Source organism: Hyla sarda, chromosome 10 (assembly GCF_029499605.1).
Source record: "Hyla sarda isolate aHylSar1 chromosome 10, aHylSar1.hap1, whole genome shotgun sequence".
In the NCBI taxonomy this organism is placed as follows: domain Eukaryota; kingdom Metazoa; phylum Chordata; class Amphibia; order Anura; family Hylidae; genus Hyla; species Hyla sarda.
Window position 1 is genome coordinate 139,512,478 of NC_079198.1, and position 24,367 is coordinate 139,536,844.

The following is a 24,367-nucleotide window of genomic DNA, read 5'->3' on the forward strand; positions in this document are numbered from 1 at the left end:
TTTAAAAAAAAAGTATACGGTTTAATACGGTTTTTCACCCGGACCAAAAAAACGTGGTAGTCTACAGTTTTGGGTACAGGTAAAAAAAAACAGACAAAACCATATAACATGCAAAATGGACTAAACCGGATGATGCGTTTGACATACGGTTTACAATGTTAAGTCAATTCATACGGTTTTCTATACGTTTTTTAACTTAACTGTATACGAGAACTGTATAGCAAAAACGTGGTGTGCAAGCACCCTTATTTTACCAACTCGAAGTCCTATCGGGTATAATTTGTCTAATGATCTGATGACCAGACGGGGAGGGGCGCCCTTGCGTACGTATATCCGATGACCAGGAGTATTGTATAACCAGGTAGGTGAGGATTGGATAACTCACCTTTGGTTGCATGGTGGAGCTGTTGTCTCAGCAGGTTGACCGTCATCTCCAGGATATCGGCTTTCTCCGGTTTGGAGGGGAGCTGATGTCTCTGAAACTCCTTCTCCAAGAGGAGGCGCAGCTGCTCGATGCTGCTGTTGATACGATCTCTCCTCATTTTTTCGATCACTGGTTTCCTAAGCTAAAAAGCAAAGTAAAATTGACCCGATTATTACAATACTCTCGTATCGTTGTCTATGAAAGTGTCCTAAAGTAACTTGTATTATTTCCAGACAGACACAGTGCTCTCTGCTGCCACCTCTGGCAATATCAGGAACTGTCCAGGATATTTGATCTTGCTCGGGACTGTTCCTGATATGGACAGAGGTGGCAGCAGAGAGCACTGTGGTCAGACTGGAAAGACCACATGACTTCCCATGGAGTATACAGCTGCTGATAAGTACTGGAAGCTTGAGATTTTTAGACAAAAGTAATTTGTAAATCTCTATGGCCCACGTTTATCATTGCCTTTAGACTGTTTTTTGTGTCTAAAAAAGGGGCAAAAAAGGCGCAAGCAGGGTTTTTTGCGCCTTTTTTCCCCCTTTTTGTTTACACATTTCTGCTGATTTTGAGTTGCAATCCACTGATTTTGAGTTGCAATCCACTGATTTTGAGTAGCAATCCACTGATTTTGGCAATAGACATGATATGGAAGGGATTTATCATTGCCCCTTTTTGTAAAAAGGAGCAAAAAAAGGCGCAAAGCCACTGAAAAGTCTCTAAAACTACACCAGCCCAGATAGGGTATAGCTTTTTGGTGTATGTGTAGACAGAAATTTCAGAAAATGTGTACCTGCACAAAATTTATCAAAGCTCTTTTACCTTTTAATAAATTTGGCGCTCCTACACATTTTCAGCACACACAAAAAAAAAAAAAGGTGTAAAAAAATGCTTCACTTGCACTGCAATGATAAATGTGGGCCTATTTTTTCTGGAGTATCGCTTTAAGGGGCAGACATCCGCTATATTACTAAACACCAACAACATTTTGCAGACTAACGTTTAGCATTTTATAAAAAAAATAAAAAAAATATAAAAAAGAATTAAAAAATGTCCAAAAAAAATGTAAAACAATTAAGACCAAAAAAGTTAAAGAAATTACAAATTCCCAAAAACAAGTGGTAAAAAATACGGTAAATACATACTTGTAAAAAAATGTTTATATAATAATTGAAACATGAAAAAATAATTAAACAAATAAAGATTTTCAAAAGTGCCAATATTTCTTATCCCAAGAAATAAATAGGAAAAAAAAAAAACAACTGCCCAAAAGGATAAGTTACAAATTAAAAAAAATAAATAAATAGGAAAAAATCAAAAATGCCAGGTATAAATAAAAATAAAAAAATACTTTTAAATGAAAAAATTAATAAATAAATAAGTAGGAAAAAATCAAAAATGCCAGGTATAAATAAATAAAAAAAATAATAATAATAATTTTGAATGAAAAAAAAAAATACACTTAGTTCTGTAGGTAATCTAATTTCTAAAAATAAGTATAAAAAAATATATATATTTCCCAAAAAATGAGTAAAAAAAAATTTCTAAAATAATTCAAATGTAGTAAAAAATAAGCCAAAATTCCAAATCCAAAAAAGGAAAAAAATTAAGAAAAAAAATAAATAATAATTTTCCAAATGTTTTCTCCCTGGTGCAGCCTCTTACCTTGCGCATGTCTTTGCCCAGGCCGCTCTCAGTGTCCTCCAGCTTGTGGTTTGGAGCCATTGCTCTAGCAGTACAATCCCAGGTAATGTCCTTGGTGGGTCAGGCAGTGAGTGTCTGGCTGGAAATGGCCGGTGCCCGCCTTTATAGCCCCCTATTTGCATAACAGAGTGTGAAGTTTTCCCTCCGTCCAGGTTCCCACAGTCTGCAGCCAATGAGGCGGCGGGGCCCCGGGACAATAGAAGTGTGTAAGGAGGCCCAGCATCTGGAGCAGGCCATAAAATTAGAGGAAGAGAAGTGTGGGAGAGTCTTGTAACACTAGGCCTGGCTGCAATTGATCTCTCCGCTTCTTCCTCTGGCAGCTGTTGTTATCAAAACACAGACGTTTTTTTTTTTTTTTTTAGCTCATTAAAAGTTCATATTATCCTCCTGGCACATGACGGGTCATAAAGATATGGCATGTGTGCGCACAATTCTCGTAGCCAGACGCCATTGTGCTGCAACTTATATGGCACATGTCTCTCCTGGCCAGGAGGGGGAGGAGGACAACCATTCATTCTTGTCTATAGATAACAAGTTGTTTCCTCCCTCTACGTTTCATTTGGAATAATGGTATTAAAAAATAAATAAATCAGAACATAAAATTAAAATTAAACAATTAAATGTTGTAAATTTTGTGATATCCAATCAAACAGTTGATATCAGTGCATTATTAACAGAGTCATGCATTTTGGGTTTTTGAATATACCCATTATTAGGGTACTTAATAACATCATTTAATATAATTTGACGCATTAGATCAGTGGTCTCCAAACTGCAGACCCCCAGCTGTTGCAAAACTACAACTCCCAGCATGCCCGGACAGCCGTTGGCTGTCCGGTCATGCTGAGAGTTGTAGTCTTGCCATTTGAAAATAAGCTGTTTGTCATATTTCTTTGGGAATTTTGGATATATAATAATATATATATATATATATATATATATATATATATATATATATACACACATACACAGGGCTCAAGTCCTGCAGGAATGCGTGGGAACTGAGTTCCTGCACTTTTTCTACAGGAACGCCATTCCCGTTAGTAGGAGTTCTACAGGACCAGCCCTTTAGTGGAAGAGTTCGCACACTTTTTTTTCCCAGGACTTGACCCCTGTGTATATATATATATATATATATATATATCTGTATATATATATATATATATATATATATATATATATATATATATATATATAATGCTTGAAAAAGGCTCTAGTGTTGAGCTGAAACGTTGCTATTGGCAACATGTGGTGAATAAACTCACTTTTTTTTATTGGAGCTACTATGGAGTGCTGCGCTATCGCTTGTTGGGCTGTCTGAATTGGTCGTGATCGGACCTGATCGGCACCCGCACTTTATCTTAGGAGTGCTGCAACCAAACTGGTATTTATATATATATATATATATATATATATATATATATATATATACATATATAGATATACAGTGCTGGTTGTCAGTAGGGCAAAAAAAAAAAGTCAACGGGTAGTCCAGTTGATGGGGTTCCTCTCTAAGAAAAAATAAATAAAATTTATATATATATATATATATATATATATATATATATATATATATATATATTCTAATATCAGACCAAAGATCAGGACATAGAAAAATAAAAAAGTCTAGTAAAATGTAACAGGATTTTCAAATTTTTTTGCATGCATTTCCCAATTTTTCTTGAAGAGGAACCCCGTCTATTGGACTACCACTTGCTTTTTTTCCCTACTGAAAACCAGTTCCCTTAATATATTATAATATCATAACAAAGATCAAGATATATCAAAATGAAAAAAAATAAAATGAAAAAAATTCTAGTAAATTGTAACTTTTTAAGCTATGTTTTAGAGGTTCCCTATTGGTCTATATTTTATTTATATATATATATATATATATATATATATATATATATATATATATATATTGCAATTTGAAGGGAGGTTGTTTGTCATATTATTTTAACATTTCGGATGGATTATTTGAATTTTTTAGGTAAGTTACACAATATAAAATAAACAAAAATTTTAGAATTTTCTTAAAGAGGAACCCATCTATTGGACTCTACTTTGCATTTTTTTTTTTTGCCCTACTGACAACCAGTGCCATTAATATAGTCTAATATCAGACCAAAGATCAGGATATATATATAAAATCTAGTTAACTTTAAATAAATAAATGTAAATAAATAAATATACAGTATATAGGTTTTATTTATTTTTTTGCAGAAATCCATTTACAGCTTTTGCCGATTAGTTGGAATTTGCCTCTGGGTTTATTGATGTCCTTAGCATCACAATACCCAAATTTCTCTTGTTTTTAGGGAATGAACTTCCCACAGTAAAACTTACACTAAACAAGGTCTTTGAAGTCCTCCTGGTCTTTGATGGGGGAATAGGCCTAAATCCCACCCGGTCCTCCTACCCGCCCCACCTATCTGTCCCTGACACACGGGTGTCACATCTCACAAACCTTTGTAAAACGTGCCCTTATCTATGGGACTTTACTAGTAGGCAGGATTTTCCCAGACAGACACGCTGAAATGCCACTTTACGACTTGGTTACAATTTTTTTTAGGTGAATTCTAACAATTTAATAAATCCCAAATCCAAGTTTAAAATTTTTTTTTTTTTTAAATTTGCCAAAAAACAAGATTTCATTTTTCCTGCCTTCACGTAACATTATTGGTTTTATATTGTTATTTTCTAAGATTTATTTTATTGGTATTTTAAAACTTTTTTGTGCAACGCTGCCACCTGATGGCCAATTTAGCGTGCAGCAAAGATAGATAAACTGCATACCCTATACTTTCTACTACCGTAGGGGCATGGAGATAGCCGATACGACCTGGTCCCTGTTGCCAGATTTTTAATTACGCCTCTGGTCAACACTTGCTAAAACCGTAGCCTGTCAATTCGCCATGAGCCTGTGACATCATATTTCTGTACTGTACCGACTTCAGAGATCACATTGGCAATGCCGTTGAGTTTTAAAGGGGTGCTACGCTTGAACAAAATGGCGCCATCAGTCGTTTTTATTTTTTTTGTTATTTTTTTTTTTTGTTATTGTAATACCACCTCATCACCTGTAGGGGTCACTAATGCTTTTTAATATATATCATGCTATAGGACAGTGGTTTCCAAAGTGTAGACCTCCAGATGCTGCGAAACTACAACTCCCAGCATGCCCGGACAGCCAACGGCTGTCCGGGCATGCTGGTAGTTGTAGTTTTTGCAGCATCTGGAGGTTCACACTTTGGAGACCAATACCCTATAGTTACGTTCTTGACTACAAGGTTACACTGCGACCATGCAACATCTCACTTGTTGGATCTGCTTGACAGCATCTATGGTCATCTTATGGCATATCTAGTGTTGGCTCCGTATAGTTGGGACCTGGGCATGCTGGGAGTTGTAGTTTTGCAACATCTGGAGGTCCACACTTTGGAGACCACTGCCTTATAGTTACGCTCTTGGCTACAAGGCAACACTGTGACCATGCAACGTATTACTTGTGGGATCTGATTAAGATCTAGGGTCATCTTATGGCATATCTAGTGTTGGCTTCATAGAGTTGGGTGTTGGGCATGCTGGGAGTTGTAGTGTTGTAACTTATGGAGACCACCGTTATAGGGTTTGGAGAGCCATGGACATACGAAGCATATTGTTAGACTACAGGAATGTTGTTTCCCAAAAAATATATAGCATATTTAGTATTTTCGTTCATTTTATTTAAAGGAGAACATGGGGACAGAGCCATTGCCATCTCAAGGCAGGACCAATGCATTATAGGGAACCTCCCTGTCCTTTATATGGACCTTCAGAGAATTTCAGCTCTTGAGTCTTCAAGTTGCAGGTAACGCCGATTATAGCCGGTGCTGTAAGTTTATATTAAAGGGGTACTCCAGTGGAAAACATATTTTTTTTTTTACATCAACTTATGCCAGAAAGTTAAACAGATTTGTAAATAATTTCTATTAAAAAATATTTACCCTTCCAGTACTTATTATCAGCTGTATGCTACAGAGGAAATTCTATTCTTTTTGAGTTTCTTTTTTTTGTCTTGTTCACATTGCTCTCTGCTGACACCTGATGCCCATATCAGGAACTGTCCAGAGCAGGAGAGAATCCCCATAGCAAAATTATGCTGCTCTGGACAGTTCCTGACACGGACAGAGGTGTCAGCAGGGAGCACTGTGGACAAGACAAAAAAAGAAATTAAAAAAGAATAGAATTTCCTCTGTAGCATACAGCTGCTAATAAGTACTGGAAGGGTAAAGATTTTTTTATAGAAATCATTTACAAATCTGTTTAACTTTCTGGCACCAGTGCCCCTTTAAATAACAAAAAAAAAAGTAAAAAAAATAAAATAAAAACTATTATCGGTTAAGTGACGCATTTCAGTCTATAGAGGAAAGGCATATACCTATTACAAGCAATAGTTTGGAGTTCAGTGGATGAAAAGATATTGTGCCAGTAACATAGATGGTGCCAGTGCCGTAAGTTTATTTAAAATCCAAAAAGTTGCAAAAATAAAGAAAAAAATTTATTGGTTTACTGACGCATTTCAATCCATAAAAGGAAAGACAAATACCTGCTACAAGCGACAGGATAAAGTTTAGTTGGTTGAAACATATTGTGTAGTAACATAGACAGTGCCAGTACAGTAAGTTTATATAAAATCTCAAAAAAAGATAAAAACGAAAAACAAAAAAAAAACAATTATCCGTTAAGGGACGCATTTCAGCCTATAGAGGAAAGGCATATACCTATTACAAGCAATAGTTTAAAGTTCAGTGGATTAAAATATATTGTGCAAGTAACATAGATGATACCAGTGCCGTAAGTTTATTTAAAATCCAAAAAGCTGTAAAAATAACCAACTAAACTTTATCCCATCGCTTGTAGCAGGTATATGTCTTTCCTAAATGGATTAAAAAGCGTCAGTAAACCAATTAAATTTTTTTCTTTATTTTTACAGCTTTTTGTATTTTAAATAAACTTACAGCACTGGCATAGTCTATGTTACTGGCACAATATCTTTTAATCCACTGAACTTTATACCATTGCTTGTAGTTCATGTTTTTCCTTAATAGACTGAAATGCGTCAGTTAACCAACTAATGTTTTTGTTACTTTTTAAACTTTTTGGATTTTATATAAACTTACGGCACTTGCACCTCCTATGTTACTACACAATATGTCTTAACCAACTAAACTTTATCCCATTGCTTGTAGCAGGCATTTGTCTTCCCTAAATGGATTAAAAAGCATCAGTAAACCAATTACATTTTTTTCTTTAAGACATATTGTGTAGTAACATAGGAGGTGCAAGTGCCGTAAGTTTATATAAAATCCAAAAAGTTTAAAAAGTAACAAAAACATTAGTTGGTTAACTGACGCATTTCAGTCTATTAAGGAAAAACATAAACTACAAGCAATGGGATAACGTTCAGTGGATTAAAAGATAGACTGTGCCAGTCCTGTTAAGTTTATTTAAAATACAAAAAGTTAAAAGCTAAAAATAAAGAAAAAAATCAATTGGTTTACTGACTCATTTCAATCCATAAAGGAAAGACTTATACCTGCTACAAGGGATGGGATAAAGTTTAATTGGTTGAAATATATTGTGTAGTAACGTAGACGGTGCCATAGAAGTTTAGATAAAATCCAAAAAGTTTAAAATGTAACAAAAACATTCATGGGTTAACTGATGCATTTCAGTTAATAAACGAAAGACATAGATTACAAGCAATGGGATACATTTGAGTTGGATGAAACGTGTAGGGGTTTATTTACTAACGTTATCCCGCCTCTTTTTTGTCGGCTTTTGCGCCCAAATTGTGTCGCGCGTTCCATTTTCATTAGCGTTCCTCCATTGGATATTACAACACAGGAAGGGGCTGTGATCATGATAAGGGAGGTTATAAAAAAAAACCTAAGCGGCGTTCTCACTGCCATTGTTCCCTAACCTCTGAAGACGTCACATCCGTGGCGAAACATGTTAGGTGGGACAGTGTGAGAGTATTTTAATAATCAGCATAAGCACCTACATTCAGCACATTCTGCAGATGTGCTGAGTATATACAATTCAAGTTGGTCCCTAGGGACAACAAGTTACATCTCCATATATGGTGCTATAAATGCTGGGTTTTTTAAAATCACTATTAGCTCATTGATTTCACATTTATATATACACAAAATAAAAGTTACGTTTTATTAAAGTGAGGGATAAAAAAGTGGGCTTTTTGTTCAGTCCCTATGGGCTGATTTGATGTAGATAAATAAACGTATGTTTAGTCCACCCCTTACTAGGGTCATTGATCCTTGTGATCTATAATTTGTGAACGTTCCATGAGACACAATTTGCGACCAAAAAAACCGAAACCCTCAATTTTACAAGAAAAAACGAAAGGAGGGCGTGGCCACTGGATAAAGTTGACATGGTCCCGACAAAAGGGGCGTGTCCCCGACAGTTTTGAAAAAACCAAACATATTTACTAAGGTTTCCACAGAAAATGTGGTGGATTTGAGCCGAGGAAAAACCCGACAGATCAGAACAGGTGTTAAAAAAGGCAAAACGTAGGGAAAAGTGGAAAATGTAGGGAAACCTAAGTAAATACCTTGAGAAAATACCTGTCGGAAATCAAAACCCACAAAGAAAACTCCACTCTTAGTAAATAAACCCCAATGTGTTAGTAACATAGACATCAGCGATGCCCAGAAGTTCCGTCTCTTGGTGGGTTAAAGCCTTGATCCTCACAATCACTGTACGCCCGCTCCGGCCATCCCGGTAGAACAGCTGGGGCAGGATTCTCCTCGGGTGTAATGAAGTGTGCCTCTTCACACCTCCGTGTCCTCCTTCACTTCCAAGTTCTGCACACTGTGAAGGTTGAAGACCACCACCATCACACGTTGTTATGAGAAGCACCACAGGGATCCCGGGCACATGGATCTGTGGGAAAAGACTTCTCCAAGGACTGATGAAGGGTCTATAAAACGGGGCAGGAGACATGGAGGAATGTGCAGCCTCTTCTGCCCAGGTTGGCTTCACCATGACGTTCTATGATGATCTACATTTAGTTTAGTGTTAGTGGAGGTGGTTTGGGTCTCAATATGACCCTCAAATTGGTTTTCCCATCTTGTAAAGATAGTGGATAATTTTGACTATGGGGGTGGGGGTGGGGTCTGACTACTGGGCCCCGACTCCCCGGCAGTCGAGCACAGGGACACATTTCACTAGGCTGTTTTTGTGTCTCCCATAGAAAATAAATGGAACGGCCACTCCGTTCTAACAGTGTCCGACCATGCGGCCCCATTCATTCTCTAATGCAGGGGATCTTATCCTTGTTGGAGGTACTGAACCCCACCAGTTTCATATGCGCATTCACCGAACCCTTCTTAAAGGAGTACTCCGGCGTGCACTTTTCTCATTTATCCCGTCCGGGCTGCAAAGTAAAAGAAAAAAACTTTATCTTACCTGCCAACGAGCCCCCGGAGCTCCGATACAGGTGTTCGGTCCCCGGGCTGTATTCTTCTTACTTCCTGTTAGCCCGGCACGTCACATGGAGCTTCAGCCTATCACCAGCGGAGGCGGGACATCGCTGAAGCTCCATGTGACGTGCCGGGCTAACAGGAAGTAAGAAGAATACAGCCCGGGGACCGAACACCTGTATCGGAGTGTACCGGAGCACCAGGGGCTCGTTGGCAGGTAAGAGAAAGTTTTTTTCTTTTACTTTGCAGCCCGGACGGGATAAAACGAGAAAAGTGCGCGCCGGAGTACTCCTTTAATTGGAAAAATAAAATATGATTTTTTCAAATTCAAAACATAGGAGGTATATATTTAAGTATATATTTATACATAGGTGCACAAAATGAACAAAACCATTAAGAACAAAGAACAAAACCATGAAAACAGGATTTTCACACAAAAACATAATGAATATTTACTGCAAATCAGTGACTTCTGCTGTTGTCTTCCAGAGGCCAGTTCAGAAATGCGCGACTTTACCTTGGCAAGTGCCACTCTCATGTCATTAGGCAGGCAGTGTTCCCCCACATTAGTCAGGCAGTGTTCCCCCACATTAGGCAGGCAGTGTTCCCCCCACATTAGGCAGGCAGTGTTCCCCCACATTAGGCAGGCAGTGTTCCCCCACATTATGTAGGCCAGTGGTCTTCAACCTGCGGACCCCCAGATGTTGCAAAACTACAACTCCCAGCATGCCCAGACAGCCAACGGCTGTCCGGGCATGCTGGGAGTTGTAGTTTTGCAACATCTGGAGGTCCGCAGGTTGAAGACCACAGATGTAGGCAGTGTTCCCCCACAGACATACAGCCTCCAGCCATATACAGTGTATGCCTGTGTACTGCCCACTTCAGTGCTCCGACCACCGCTCCGGCTATAGCAGGAGGTCTCGGGACCGGTGGTCGGAGCACCGAAGATGACGTGCCGCTGGTCACTTACCAAGCTGGCCAGCGCGCATCTTCCTCCTTCTCTATCCTCCGGTCCTCGGCGCTTCCTTAGTTTTCATGGGCGCACGCACGGGACGTCAGTGACGTCCCGGCGTGCGCTATGTCCCGGCGGCCCTATGTTTTTAAACTTAACGCGGGGCCACAGGGAGTTAATAGCGATGGGGGGGGGGGGAATTGCCCTGTCACTACAGGACGGGCAAACACCGACTCTGCTCGGGGCCCTGGGCCAGCTTGGGGCCCCAAGCAATTGCTTGGTTTGCCTGTCCTGTTGCGACCTTCCCCGCCGAACCCCCGGGAATGACCCACCGAACCCCTGGTTAAGAACCACTGCTCTGGTCCACTGCTGGGGGGGGGGGGGGGGTTCGGCACAGCAGTTGGACCCCTTGCAATCCGACACCTAGCCCCTACCCTGTGAATAATGTTTCAAGATGGGTCTAACTTTACAAGGTGGGAAAACTCCTTTAAAATGTGGCTGATCCAATAGACCCCATGTAATACCATATTTCACCAATAGTGGTCGCTGTTACCTTTTGCTTTAACAGCTGATTACCTGTAGACCATCAAGGAGAGTAAAGCTGGTCTTAAAGGGGTACTCTGCCCTTAGACATCTTATCCCCTATCCAATGGCCGTCACGCCCCCTCCCATAGACTTGCATCGAGGGGGCCTGGCCGTGATGTCACGAGCAGGGCGCGACCGTGACGTCATAAGCCTCCGCCCCGCATCGCCAGTCATCCGGCACAGAGCGAAGTTCGCTCCGTGCACCTCCGTGCACCGTATGTCTGGGGTGCCGCAGCCGAGATCGCGGGGATCCCCAGCGGCAGGACCCCCGCGATCAGACATCTTATCCCCTATCCTTGAATAGGAGATAAGACATTTTTCGGCGGAGTACCCCTTTAAGGTGCCCATACACCGTATACTAAAGTTGGCCGAACCCACCACCGACTGTTTAAGGTTATGAAGAGAAGGGTCTTGTTCATTACGTTTTTGTCGGGAGAGATAACTCTGAACAGTTATTGAACATGAATGACCACCTTAACCCATTAGATCAGTGTCGGCTGAATCTGCCAAAAACAAAAATAACACAAGATGGTCCCTGAACGTAATATTTGAGGCCGTCACAGCAGTCCAGCGATTTCTGTAACTCAATGTGACGTCTTCTCTTGTCTCCAGGTATCTCGGCCCACTCCTCATAATGGCTGTCCGGGCGTGCTGGGAGTTTTCGTTTCCCAACAGCTGGAGGGCCACAGTTTGGAGACCACCGCAATAGAACACGGCAGCAAGTATTTTTCCCAACCACGGTTGTGGGGATGGCTGTAAGGGAATACATTGTCTAGGTTTATGGATCATGGTGGGAATTTCTTATGATGGAAGAAGCTTACATATTGATGGGAAATGTATCTTATAAGGTAGAGGATGAATAAAGGAGTCTGACGCATAACATCAGGGTCAATAGTAATAGAAGGATTCCCCTGACCCCACCGCAAGGTTTTCTGGGATAGGGATAAGGATAGGGTTTGCCAGGGATGCAGAAAATCAGGGTTCGCTTTGTGAATGGGGATCATAAACTGACGGACATTCGCAACGTGTATATCAGTGCTTCCCAACCAGGGTGCCTCCAGCTGTTGTATGCCCGGACAGCCATTGAGTTTTAAAGGGGTACTCTGCCCCTAGACATCTTATCCCTTATCCAAAGGATAGGGGATAAGATGTCAGATCGCCGGGGTCCCGCTGCTGCAGCACCCCGCTATCGTTACGCGATCGCCGTCATTACGCGATCGCTCTGCACGTAATGACGGGCAATACAGGGGCCGGAGCATCGTTACGACACGGCTCCGCCCCCCGTGATGTCACGGCCCGCCCCCGTCAATACAAATTTATGGGAGGGGGCGTGGAGGTCGTCACGCCCCCTGCCATAGACTTGCATTAAGGGGATGGGCCGTGATGTCATGAGGGGCGGAGCCATGACGTCACGCTGCTCCGGCCCCTGTATCGCCCGTCATTACGCACAGAACGAACTCACTCTGCGCAGTAATGATAGCGGGGTGCTGCAGCGGCGATCCTTGGGGTCCCCAGCAGCGGGACCGTGGCGATCTAACATCTTATCCCCTATCCTTTGGATAGGGGATAAGATGCCAGGGGCGGAGTACCCCTTTAAAGGGATGCTACGCTTGAACAAAATGGCGCCATCAGTTTTTCTTTTTGTTATTGTAATACCACCTCATCACCTGTAGGGGTCACTAATGCTTTTTAATGTATATCATGCTATAGGACAGTGGTTTCCAATGTGTAGACCTCCAGATGCTGCAAAACTACAACTCCCAGCATGCCCGGACAGCCGTTGGCTGTCCGGGCATGCTGGGAGTTGTAGTTTTGCACCATCTGGGGGTTCACACTTTGGAGACCAATACCCTATATTTACGTTCTTGACTACAAGGTTACACTGCGACCATGCAACATCCCACTTATTGGATCTGCTTGATAATATCTTTGGTCATCTTATGGCCTATATAGCGTTGGCTCCATATAGTTGGGACTTGGACATGCTGGGAGTTGTAGTTTTGCAACAGCTGGAGGCACCCTAGTTGGGAAGCACTGGTGTCTATACTGCTTTATCCCAGCTGCCTGACATCAGTCCCGAGACAATGATGGGGTGTGGTGTGAAAGTGTGCCCGGCACGTGCTTGTGAAAAGCGGCGTACATGTGTGAAGAGGAAGCCTGCCTGACCCTCACATTACACCTATGGGAAGTCCTGTATCCCTACCAGTGGGACAATGATCCTCGGGGCCCCTTGTGCTATCAATGGGTTTCAGTTCCTGATACATTGTAGTGACTGATATAGTGCAGGATCCAGACATCCTCTTCTCCCAGGTGACACAATTTGCACCTACCTGCCGGGCACACTTCCATTCTCATGGACAAGTGGACATTAGGCCTAATGTTCTGTGTCGTCGGGATCAAAAGGGGCCAAGGTGTGAAAGTGTGCTGCTCCGGAGGGGTCCGGGCCACACTCTGCTCATCAAAGGACCAGGGGGGGGGAGATGGTGGGGGCGCAAATGACCTAAAATAGACTAGACAAGTGCACAGGAATTTATGGAGGGGAAGTATCACAATGCATCCATTATGTATCGTGTACAAGAGGCCTGAGGGGTCGTGGGGCCCTTTAATGCCCTTCTGCATACATAACTTCTTCTGGCACCAACATGGGGGTGACTTAAAGGGGTACTCTGCCCTTATACATCTTAACTCCTATACAAAGTATAGTGGATAAGATGTATGATTGCGGGGGTTGCACCGCTGGGGACCCCTGGGATCTCGGTTGCGGCTCCCAAGACATCCGATGCATGGAGCGAACCGGTACCGGATGACTGGCGGTGCGGGGCGGAGGCTCGTGACGCCACACCCCCTCCGATAGACTTGCATTTAGGGGGTGTGGCCGTGACGTCTTGAGCCTCTGGCACTGCACCCGACGCTCTAAACGAATGCCGGGTGCAGCAGGGAGATTGCAGGGGTCCCCATAGGCGTGGACATCTTATCCCCTATCCTTTGAATGGGGGAGGGGAAAGTACCCCTTTAAGTGGACACTGGCATGAAAAGGCCCCGACCGATCACATGAATGAGATGGGAGAAGTGGCCGCTTGGCGCGTTCTTATCTGGCTCTGTGTCACATGACCAGGGCGGATTATTAATACAGGTCTATGGGGTCATCTAGGTCTCATAGACACAAAGCGGAGAGAGGATCGCGCAGCTGAACCGGGGTCTAAACATTCAGACCCTGACCGATCCCAAGAACAAGACCGGAGAAGTGCGCGCTTAGCGCGTTCTCCCCCCGTCTCTGTGTCACATGACCAGGACGGACTCATAATGCAATTCTATGGGGTCAGGCAGGTCTCAGAGACACAGAGCTTGTTCTAGTCATCGGTTGGGGTCTGAACACTGAGACCCCGACCGATGAAAACTTTTGACACATCACGTCAAAGTTTTTTCTGTTGGCAGGTACGTGTTAAGGCGGAAGACAATCTTATACGTATGGTGGCCTTTCTACTGTCATCCATGATGTTGGGGGAGAGAAGCATTGGGCATGTTGGATTTTAAATGCCCAATCCTTTTGTTTTTAAGGCAATAAGTCGACACTAGAGCTGTCTGGCAGCGGCTTACTTTCCTTTTCCCATTCAGAACACATGAACGCTCATCTGAGCTGAACATTCATGTGTTTGGGGGTGAACGGGAGAAATAGTTGTTGGCAGGGGTCAAGTCACCCAAGATTTCCACTCAAGGGCTGGTCTTGCAGTTCTCCTGCTAAGGGGAACAGTGTTCCTGCTGTGGAAAAAGTGCAGGAACTCAGTTCCCACACGTTCCTGCAGGACATGAGCCCTGGTTGTTGGCCAAGTGAACGTTCAGCTGACAACTATTAAGAACCTTATCCTTTTTGATTATTTTATATCATAGGATGATATCCTTGTGCTCTGTAATACAGTGTTTCCCAACCAGGATGCCTCCAGCTGTTGCAAAACTACAACTCCCAGCATGCCTGGACAGCCAACGGCTGTCCAGGCATGCTGGGAGTTGTAGTTTTGCAATAGCTGGAAGCACCCTGGTTGGGAAACACTGCTGTAAGGCTAGGTTCAGACTACGGAATTTCCGCCGGAATTTTCGCTTTGAAATTTCCGGCAGAAATTCCGCTTACTATAATGCATAGTGTAGTGAATGGTTTTCCGTTCACAAATTCACACTTCGGAATTTGTGAAGCGGAAAATCCGGATGAAAAATCCGCTAGAAAATTTCCGCCTGAAGAAAGGGGTTGCTCTTTCTTCAGGCGGAAATCCTAGCGGAACACATAGCAGTCTATAGGAGACCGCAGTGTCCGCGCGGTGCTAGCGCCGACTAATTCAGTCCGTGCAGGCGGAACTCGGAATCTCCGGGCGGAAATTTTCTGCCCAGAGATTCCGTAGTCTGAACCTAGCCTAATAGGTGTGTGATAGCCTGGGGGAGTAGGGTATATGGGATGTAGCTGTGCGGTGACTAAAGGGTGTATGGTTAACCCTTTCTATTCGTGACGCCAGGGTGAGGGCTCCTCTGTAATGTTTGTCCTACCGCCACCCTTCCCAAGAGCGATAGGGAGGTATAGAATAATTGAATGTCCACAACCGGAGAGTTTGCTGAAAACAGTCAGAACTTTACTGATTTTATGTAAGCTTCATAACCGGAACAGTCTCTATACATGCAAAGTCTCCAACCAGATTGACAGTTGTTGGGACCTCAACTGTTTTAGAGTCCGTAGACTGATATGTGCTGTTCCACTGGATTTAGGGGATTTAGTTTTGGTCCAGTAGTCACGCTAGCTTTAGCGGGGATTTGGCTTAAGACTCACAGTTTAGTTTAGGCTGAGGCCGCAGGTTTCCTGGCCTAGCTTGTCTTTGAAAGTTGCGCAGATCCGTCCTGCTCGTCCTGCATCGATGAGATCAGCAACCCAAGAGAGCGATAATTGGCTACAGCTCCCTTATATATATGTCTGTTTTAACCGCACGGAGAAGTTCCGGGTGGATATTTTGTATGCAGCAGCCACCGCTGATGTCGATTGGCGCTATGACCGTGCGGACCTGCGCCACCCTCACTGACGGCAATGCAGTGCGTCGGCATTCTGCCAAAAGGACGAACGTGTTCCAAAATGTAGTGTGAACAGGTCAACGGAAAACCTATTAACACCGAAGTAAAATTCATGCAGCGGAATTTCTGAGCGGAATTGCGCTAGGTAAATTCCGCAGCATGAACAGACCCTGAAGATGGCCAAACATCCTCAATAGCGGTCGGCCGAATGTTCGTTTGGCAAAGGTAAGCCGCTGCCAGATACATTATCTCTCTGAAAACAATAAGGTAGGGCAGTTGAAATTTGGCGCAGACACCTCTCCTCTGTCAGAGCAGAAGGCCTCCATACACTTTAGACCAGTGTTTTCTAAACAGGGTGCCTCCAGCTGTTGCAAAACTACAACTCCCAACATGCCCGGACAGCCGCAACAGTGTAGCGGACCTTTTAGACATTGACAATATCTATTTGTACAGGCCGCCATCTCTTGCTCTGGGCCTGTAGCTCCTTGTGTTAAGACATATCGGTGTGGGGTGTGAAAGTGTGCCGGGCACAGGCCCGTGGGGGGTGGCGGACATGTGCCAAAGGGAAGCCGCCCTTGTATTTGTGCTGACACAGCAGGAGGACATTATATGGCCCTATTCACACTACAGAGATTCAGCCTGCAGCAGCCTCCTATTCATCCCAATGGGAATTCCGCTGCCCTGTTCACACATCGGAAATTCTGTAGCAGAACTGCATCGGATTCCAGCAAAAAATAAAACATGTGAACACCGACAAACAAACAGCATTCGTCGATAGGACGGCACTAATGTCTTGCGTCTGGTTTGCAGATAGGGTCGCCACCTTGCCGGTATTGTGCCGACACAGCCGGTATTTTGGCCACCCTGACGGTATTTTTATGTTTAAAATACCGGCAATGCAATGGGCGGTATTTATCCAACCAATCCTCCAACAACCAGAATTTTGCATCATAACCTATACCAGTGTTTCCCAACCAGAGTGCCTCCAGCTGTTGCAAAACTACAACTCCCAGCAACAGCTGGAGGAACTCCTGGTTGGGAAACACTGACTATATACTACTATATAGTTCAACATGCTGGGAGTTGTAGTTTTGCAGCAGCTGGAGGCACTCCTGGTTGGGAAACACTGACCTATACTATATACTACTATATAGTCCAACATGCTGGGAGTTGTAGTTTTGCAACAGCTGGAGGCACCCCTGGTTGGGAAACACTGACCTATTCTACTATATATTCCAACATGCTGGGAGTTGTAGTTTTGCAACAGCTGGAGGCACCTCTGGTTGGGAAACACTGACCTATACTATATACTACTATATAGTCCAACATGCTGGGAGTTGTAGTTTTGCAACAGCTGGAGGCACCTCTGGTTGGGAAACACTGGCCTATACTATATACTACTAAATAGTCCAACATGCTGGGAGTTGTAGTTTTCATTAGGGGCAGCTGCTGAGCCACAGGCTGTATCAGGACATGCTGGGAGTTGTAGTTAGTAACTAACTGCAACTCCTGAATTTAATAAAAAAAAAGTCCCATCAAAACAAAAATGGTCCTGTTAAAAACTTCAGATCGGGGCACAAAAAAAAGAGCCCTCATACAGGGGCCCATATAAGGAGAATTAAAAAGGTTATAGGGGCCAGAATAGGAAATTTCCCCTACATATGTGTATCCCGTGATGTCACGCATATATAATTAATTATGCAAAATAGCATGGCCGGTATTTTTTGGCAAGAAAGGAGGGGACCCTATTTGCGCGCAGATCCACCGAGGAACTTTCCCCTCTGAATGTTTTTTCCCCTCTCTCTTTACTACGGTTATAAGGCATCTGCAGATCCGGATACATTGTAGGGGGAGATCTAGTGGACGTTCACGTGACACAATTCACACCTGCCGGCCGGGCACACGTCCAGTCTCATGGACAATGTCTGCAGAGCTATTAGGCCTAATGTCCTGTGTTGTGAAAGCCAGGCCGGGATCAAAAGGGGCCGAGGTGTGAAAGTGTGCTGCTCTGATGGGGGTCTTCACACTCCGCTCATCAAAGGACATGGGGGGTAGAAAGGGAGAGGGGGGGGGGAGACCTAAACTGGAGAGTTGGGGAGCTCTGGGGTTGGATGGACACCAGACACCATCTAGGGTTCCCACCTTTCTTGCAAAATACATATCGGCCATGCTAATTTGCATAATCTATATACAGTGGTCCCTCAAGTTACAATATTAACTGTAACACATGTTTTGCTGTACACAGGTTTATTCCCTTTGTGTGTATTGGAACTAAACCAAAAAAGGAGGAAAAAAGCAAATTGGACATAATGTCACCAAACTCCAAAAATGGTCTGGACAAAATTATTGGCCCCTTAACTTAATATTTGGTGCACACCCTTTCGAAGAAATAACTGAAATCAGTGGCTTCCTATAACCATCAATAAGCTTCTTACACCTCTCAGCCGGAATGTTGGACCACTCTTCCTATAACCATCAACAAGCTTCTTACACCTCTCGGCCGGAATGTTGGACCACTCTTCCTATAACCATCAATAAGCTTCTTACACCTCTCAGCCGGAATGTTGGACCACTCTTCCTATAACCATCAATAATCTTCTTACACCTCTCAGCCGGAATGTTGGACTACTCTTCCTATAAGCATCAATAAGCTTCTTACACCTCTCAGCCGGAATGTTGGACCACTCTTCCTATAAGCATCAATAAGCTTCTTACACCTCTCAGCCGGAATGTTGGACCACTCTTCCTATAAGCATCAATAAGCTTCTTACACCTCTCAGCCGGAATGTTGGACCACTCTTCCTTTACAAACTGCTCCCGGTCTCTTATTGGAAGGCGCCTTTTCCCAACAGTAATTATAAGATCTCTCCACAGGTGATCAATGGGATTTAGATCTGGACTCATTGCTGACACTTCAGAACTCTCCAGCGCTTTGTTCCCATCCATTTCTGGGGCTTTGACGTATGTTTGGGGTCATTGTCCTGCTGGAAGACCCAAGATCTCGGACACAAACCCAGCTTTCTGACACTGGGCTGTACAGTGCGACCCGAAATCCATTGGTAATCCTCAGATTTCATGATGTCTTGTACACATTCAAGGCCCCCAGTGCCAGAGGCAGCAAAACACCCAAAACATCACTGACCTCCCCCATATGTCACTGTAGGTTCTGTGTTCTTTTCTTTGTAGGCCTCATTCCGTTTTCGGTAAACATTAGAATGATTTGCTTTACCAAAAAGCTCTATCTTGGTCTCATCTGTCCACAAGACATTTTCCCAGAAGGATTTTGGTTACTCAAGTTCATTTTGGCAAAATGTGGGGTCCTCCTGGGTCTCCTCCATAGTGGGGTCCTCCTGGGTCTCCTCCATAGTGGGGTCCTCTTGGGTCTCTTCCATAGTGGGGTCCTCCTGGGTCTCCTCCATAGTGGGGTCCTCCTGGGTCTCCTCCATAGTGGGGTCCTCCTGGGTCTCCTCCATAGTGGGGTCCTCCTGGGTCTCCTCCATAGTGGGGTCCTCCTGGGTCTTTTCCATAGTGGGGTCCTCCTGGGTCTCCTCCATAGTGGGGTCCTCCTGGGTCTCCTCCATAGTGGGGTCCTCCTGGGTCTCCTCCATAGTGGGGTCCTCCTGTGTCTCCTCCATAGTGGGGTCCTCCTGGGACTCCTCCATAGCGTTTCATTTCATTTAAATGTAGATGGATAGTTTGCGCTGACAATGATGCTCCCTGAGCCTGCAGGACAGCTTGAATATCTGTGGAACTTGTTTGGGGCTGCTTATCCACCATCCGGACTATCCTGCGTTGACACCTTTCATACATTTTTCTCTCCCGTCCACGCCGATTAGCTACAGTGCCATGGGTTGTAAACTTCTTGATAATGTTGCGCACTGTGGACAGAGACAAATCTAGATCTCTGGAGATGGACTTGTAACCTGAGATTGTGGATATTTTTCCACAATTTTGGTTCTCAAGTCCTCAGACAGTTCTCTTCTCCTCTTTCTGTTGTCCATGCTTAGTGCGGCACACACAGACACACAATGCAAAGACTAAGTGAACTTCTCTCCTTTTTATCTGCTTTCAGGTGTGATTTTTGTATTGCCCACACATGTGAGTATAAAGGAGCATCACATGCTTGAAACAATCTTATTTATCCACAATTTTGAAAGGGGCCAATAATTTTGTCCAGACCATTTTTGGAGTTTGGTGACATTATGTCCAATTTGCTTTTTTTCCTCCTTTTTTGGTTTAGTTCCAATACACACAAAGGGAATAAACATGTGTATAGCAAAACCTGTGTTACTGCAATATATATATATATATATATACAGAGGAGAGGAGATCTATATATATATATACAGAGGAGAGGAGATCTATATATATATACAGAGGAGAGGAGATCTATATATATATACAGAGGAGAGGAGATCTATATATATACACACAAAGGGAATAAACATGTGTATAGCAAAACCTGTGTTACTGCAATATATATATATATACAGAGGAGAGGAGATCTATATATATATATACAGAGGAGAGGAGATCTATATATATATACAGAGGAGAGGAGATCTATATATATATATACAGAGGAGAGGAGATCTATATATATATACAGAGGAGAGGAGATCTATATATATATATACAGAGGAGAGGAGATCTATATATATATACAGAGGAGAGGAGATCTATATATATATATATATATACACACAAAGGGAATAAACATGTGTACAGCAGAACGTGTGTTACTGCAATCTATATATATACAGAGGAGAGGAGATCTATATATATATATATACAGAGGAGAGGAGATCTATATATATATACAGAGGAGAGGAGATCTATATATATATATATATATATACACAAAGGGAATAAACATGTGTACAGCCGAACGCGTGTTACTGCAATCCTTTTCTGTGAGAAATACTTCATTTTATAGAAACATTTCAGAGGTGCCAACATTTACGGCCATGAATATATATTTTTCCGCCATGCTTACACGTTCTGTCATTCATGATAATGAGGACGCCGCTCCTCGTGTTTATGGTATCGATGTCAGTGTGTAGCGCGGAGCAGCAGATGCACTAAAACCTTTTTTTTATGGTGCGTTCCTTTCCCACACTTTCATGTCTGTCCACACAATACCAGCTCCAGATGCCATCCTGCTCTATCACAGTTTACTGTCACACACGTCCATTGTCCGCGCTGCGCTGGGATTGGCTGCTGAGTGTGGGAACCTCTTGTCAGGCCGCTCTCCACACATTGTTCTGCAGGGAGAGGGGTATATAGAGGGGGCGGCTGTCACTAATAGTCACACAGCTCCGGCCTCAGCCAAGTCTACAGACCCTGCACCATGGCTCCATGTAACATGAAGACCCCTGATCATGAGGCTGCCGGGGGGGCTCAGAAAGGTAAGACCCCCCTCTAGTCACTGCGTCCCCCCCAGATCTCCAAACTCTTATTATGACTCCTGCGACTCTTTCCCAACCACAGTGTCTCCAGCTGTTGCAAAACCACAACTCCCAGCATGCCCGGACAGCCGTTGGCTGTCCGGGCATGCTGGAAGTTGTAGTTTTGCAACAGCTGGAGGCACACTGGTTGGTAAACACTGCAACGGACGGTTATAGGTTGGACTTTTTTCCACCTTACCTACTATGTAGCTATGTTACGCATTGTCACTGCATGTAGTGTCCTCAGGGACCTGACCCTGACCGGGGGCGCTGTTCTCTATACTGAGATGTATTAACCCCCGACCATGTCTTGTCTCCAGCTGAGGAAACCGGTGATAGAGAAGATGAGGAGAGATCGTATCAACAGCAGCATCGAGCAGCTGCGCCTCCTCCTGGAGAAGGAGATCCAGAGACATCAGCTCCCCTCCAAACCGGAGAAAGCCGATATCCTGGAGATGACCGTCACCTGCCTGCAGAGACACATGGCCCAGAGAGGTAAGTGTCCGCTCCGGATCCTCACAGGTGTCTGACAGCGGCTGATACATACTCTACATCTATATATATCTCATATCTATCCATATATCTCATATCTATCTGTCTATCTCATATCTATCTATCTATCTCATATCTATCTATCTCATATCTATCTATCTATCTATCTCATATCTATCTATCTGTCTATCTCATATCTATCTATCTATCTCATATCTATCTATCTCATATCTATCTATCTATTATCTCATATCTATCTATCTCATATCTATCTATCTCATATCTATCTATCTATCTATCTATCTCATATCTATCTATCTCATATCTATCTATCTCATATCTATCTATCTATTATCTCATATCTATCTATCTATCTATCTATCTATCTATCTCATATCTATCTATCTCATATCTATCTATCTCATATCTATCTATCTCATATCTATCTATCTATCTATCTATCTATCTCATATCTATCTATCTATCTCATATCTATCTATCTATCTATCTCATATCTATCTCATATCTATCTATCTCATATCTATCTATTATCTCATATCTATCTCATATCTATCTATTATCTCATATCTATCTATCTATCTATCTCATATCTATCTATCTATCTATCATCTCATATCTATCTATCTATCTCATATCTATCTATCTCATATCTATCTCATATCTATCTATGTCCAATCTATCTATCTATCTATCTATCTCATATCTATCTATCTCATATCTATCTATGTCCAATCTATCTATCTATCTCATATCTATCTATCTCATATCTATCTATCTCATATCTATCTATCTATCTCTCTCTCTCTCTCTACCTATCTATCTCATATCTATCTATCTCTATCTATCTCATATCTATCTATCTATCTATCTCATATCTATCGATCTCATATCTATCTATCTATCTCATATCTATCTATCTCATATCTATCTATCTATCTCATATCTATCTCATATCTATCTATCTCATATCTATCTATCTATCTATCTCATATCTATCGATCTCATATCTATCTATCTATCTATCATATCTATCTCATATCTATCTATCTATCTCATATCTATCTATCTGATGGACATGGTCCCTGACATGTTTATCTTTCCTCTTCTAGATGTCCGGGCCCAGAGAGAAGGCTTCTCCACCTGCCTCCAGGACTCCATCACCTTCCTACAGGTCCAGAACCAACAGGAGGACAAGTCTCTGAGATCCGCCAGTGGTCCCGCTGTACCCTATGGGCTGTCCGCCATGATGACCTCCAATGAGAATAAGAACAAGCCTGTTTGGAGACCCTGGTGAAAAGAACAAACATGCCCGACCTCGCCTGCACCAGGGACTGGTCATAGATGGAGTCTTTATGGTCTCATGGACCCTGACAATCCTTTCTGACTGACCCCATATGAGATCTTCGCTCCATCTAGTCAGGTGGTGACTGTAAGAAGCCGAGTCTTTCTCGTAGAAAGTTGTGTTTTTCCTCAGCTCGGAAAAATTATCTCGACGTTCCTACTCCAGGGAACGAAATGTGAACCTATTTTGGGTCGTGCAGTTTGTATGTATTTACACATATGCCTATTTATACGGAGCCACAAAGTGCGCCCCCCCCCAAATTATCCTATCGATGGCACATCCTGTTGTATTGTGTACTCAGGCCCCGCCGCGTCCATGATTGGTTGATGGTTAAGTCTCCCGGTCCGTCCTGATGGACTCTAATACGTTCCTAATACGTTCCTTTTCTTCTATGAAGATGCTGTTGTAGGATAAATCCAGTATTTCCCAGCCAGTGTGCCTCCAGCTGTTGCAAAACTACAACTCCCAGCATGCCCGGACAGCCGAAGGCTGTCCGGGCATGCTGGGAGTTGTAGTTTTGCAACAGCTGGAGGCACTTTGCTCCTTAAGTTGACCTTGTCTTGGTCTTACTATGTGTCAGTTTCTGTAAACTGGTAATAAATACTTTCGCTGTACGGGGGTATTGTTGTATTAAAATATTATATATATATTTTTTTTATATTATTTCCATGAAAATAATTGTAATTTCTGTGAAATGTCTCCACGCGCTCCTTGTTAGAATGTAATTCGCAGGGCGTGTGTTGTGTTATTGTCGTGATAATGGGATATATATATATTATATCCGGGGCTCAGTACATGATGGAATAAATTTATATTGTATCAGAAAAGTTGTTTCTTTCTTTAATAAATCGACTTCCATAGAAG

At 42.9% G+C, this 24,367-nt stretch overlaps 2 protein-coding genes across 3 annotated transcripts; one reads left to right on the forward strand and one right to left on the reverse strand.

The window, feature by feature from the left end:
- Positions 1-251: 251 nt before the first annotated feature.
- On the reverse strand, positions 252-2,602 carry LOC130294523 (transcription factor HES-5-like). Its single transcript, XM_056544451.1, has 2 exons — positions 2,090-2,602; positions 252-566 (listed from the first exon to the last, which is right to left on the reverse strand). The coding sequence occupies exons 1-2, from the start codon at positions 2,147-2,149 to the stop codon at positions 285-287; spliced, it is 342 nt and encodes a 113-aa protein (XP_056400426.1). The 5' UTR covers positions 2,150-2,602; the 3' UTR covers positions 252-284.
- A 3,241-nt stretch (positions 2,603-5,843) lies between these two features.
- Positions 5,844-24,307, forward strand: LOC130294521 (transcription factor HES-5-like). Of its 2 annotated transcripts, none has more exons than XM_056544449.1 (3): positions 5,844-5,981; positions 21,969-22,143; positions 23,271-24,307. In XM_056544449.1, exons 2-3 carry the CDS (start codon positions 21,993-21,995, stop codon positions 23,453-23,455), a joined length of 336 nt encoding a protein of 111 aa, XP_056400424.1. In that variant the 5' UTR covers positions 5,844-5,981; positions 21,969-21,992; the 3' UTR covers positions 23,456-24,307. The 2 variants fall into 2 exon arrangements, with proteins under 2 accessions (XP_056400424.1, XP_056400423.1); XM_056544448.1 differs by lacking the exon at positions 5,844-5,981 and adding an exon at positions 21,170-21,609.
- Positions 24,308-24,367: the final 60 nt, after the last annotated feature.

Coding starts and splice junctions, on each gene's coding strand:
- LOC130294521 (XM_056544448.1), top strand. CDS start 21,583: ATGAGGCTGCCGGGGGGGCTCAGAAAG. Junction 21,610..21,968: donor TGCCGGGGGGGCTCAGAAAG/GTAAGACCCCCC, acceptor TCTTGTCTCCAG/CTGAGGAAACCGGTGATAGA. Junction 22,144..23,270: donor GAGACACATGGCCCAGAGAG/GTAAGTGTCCGC, acceptor TTCCTCTTCTAG/ATGTCCGGGCCCAGAGAGAA.
- LOC130294523 (XM_056544451.1), bottom strand. CDS start 2,149: ATGGCTCCAAACCACAAGCTGGAGGACACTGAGAGCGGCCTGGGCAAA. Junction 567..2,089: donor TGGGCAAAGACATGCGCAAG/GTAAGAGGCTGC, acceptor TTTGCTTTTTAG/CTTAGGAAACCAGTGATCGA.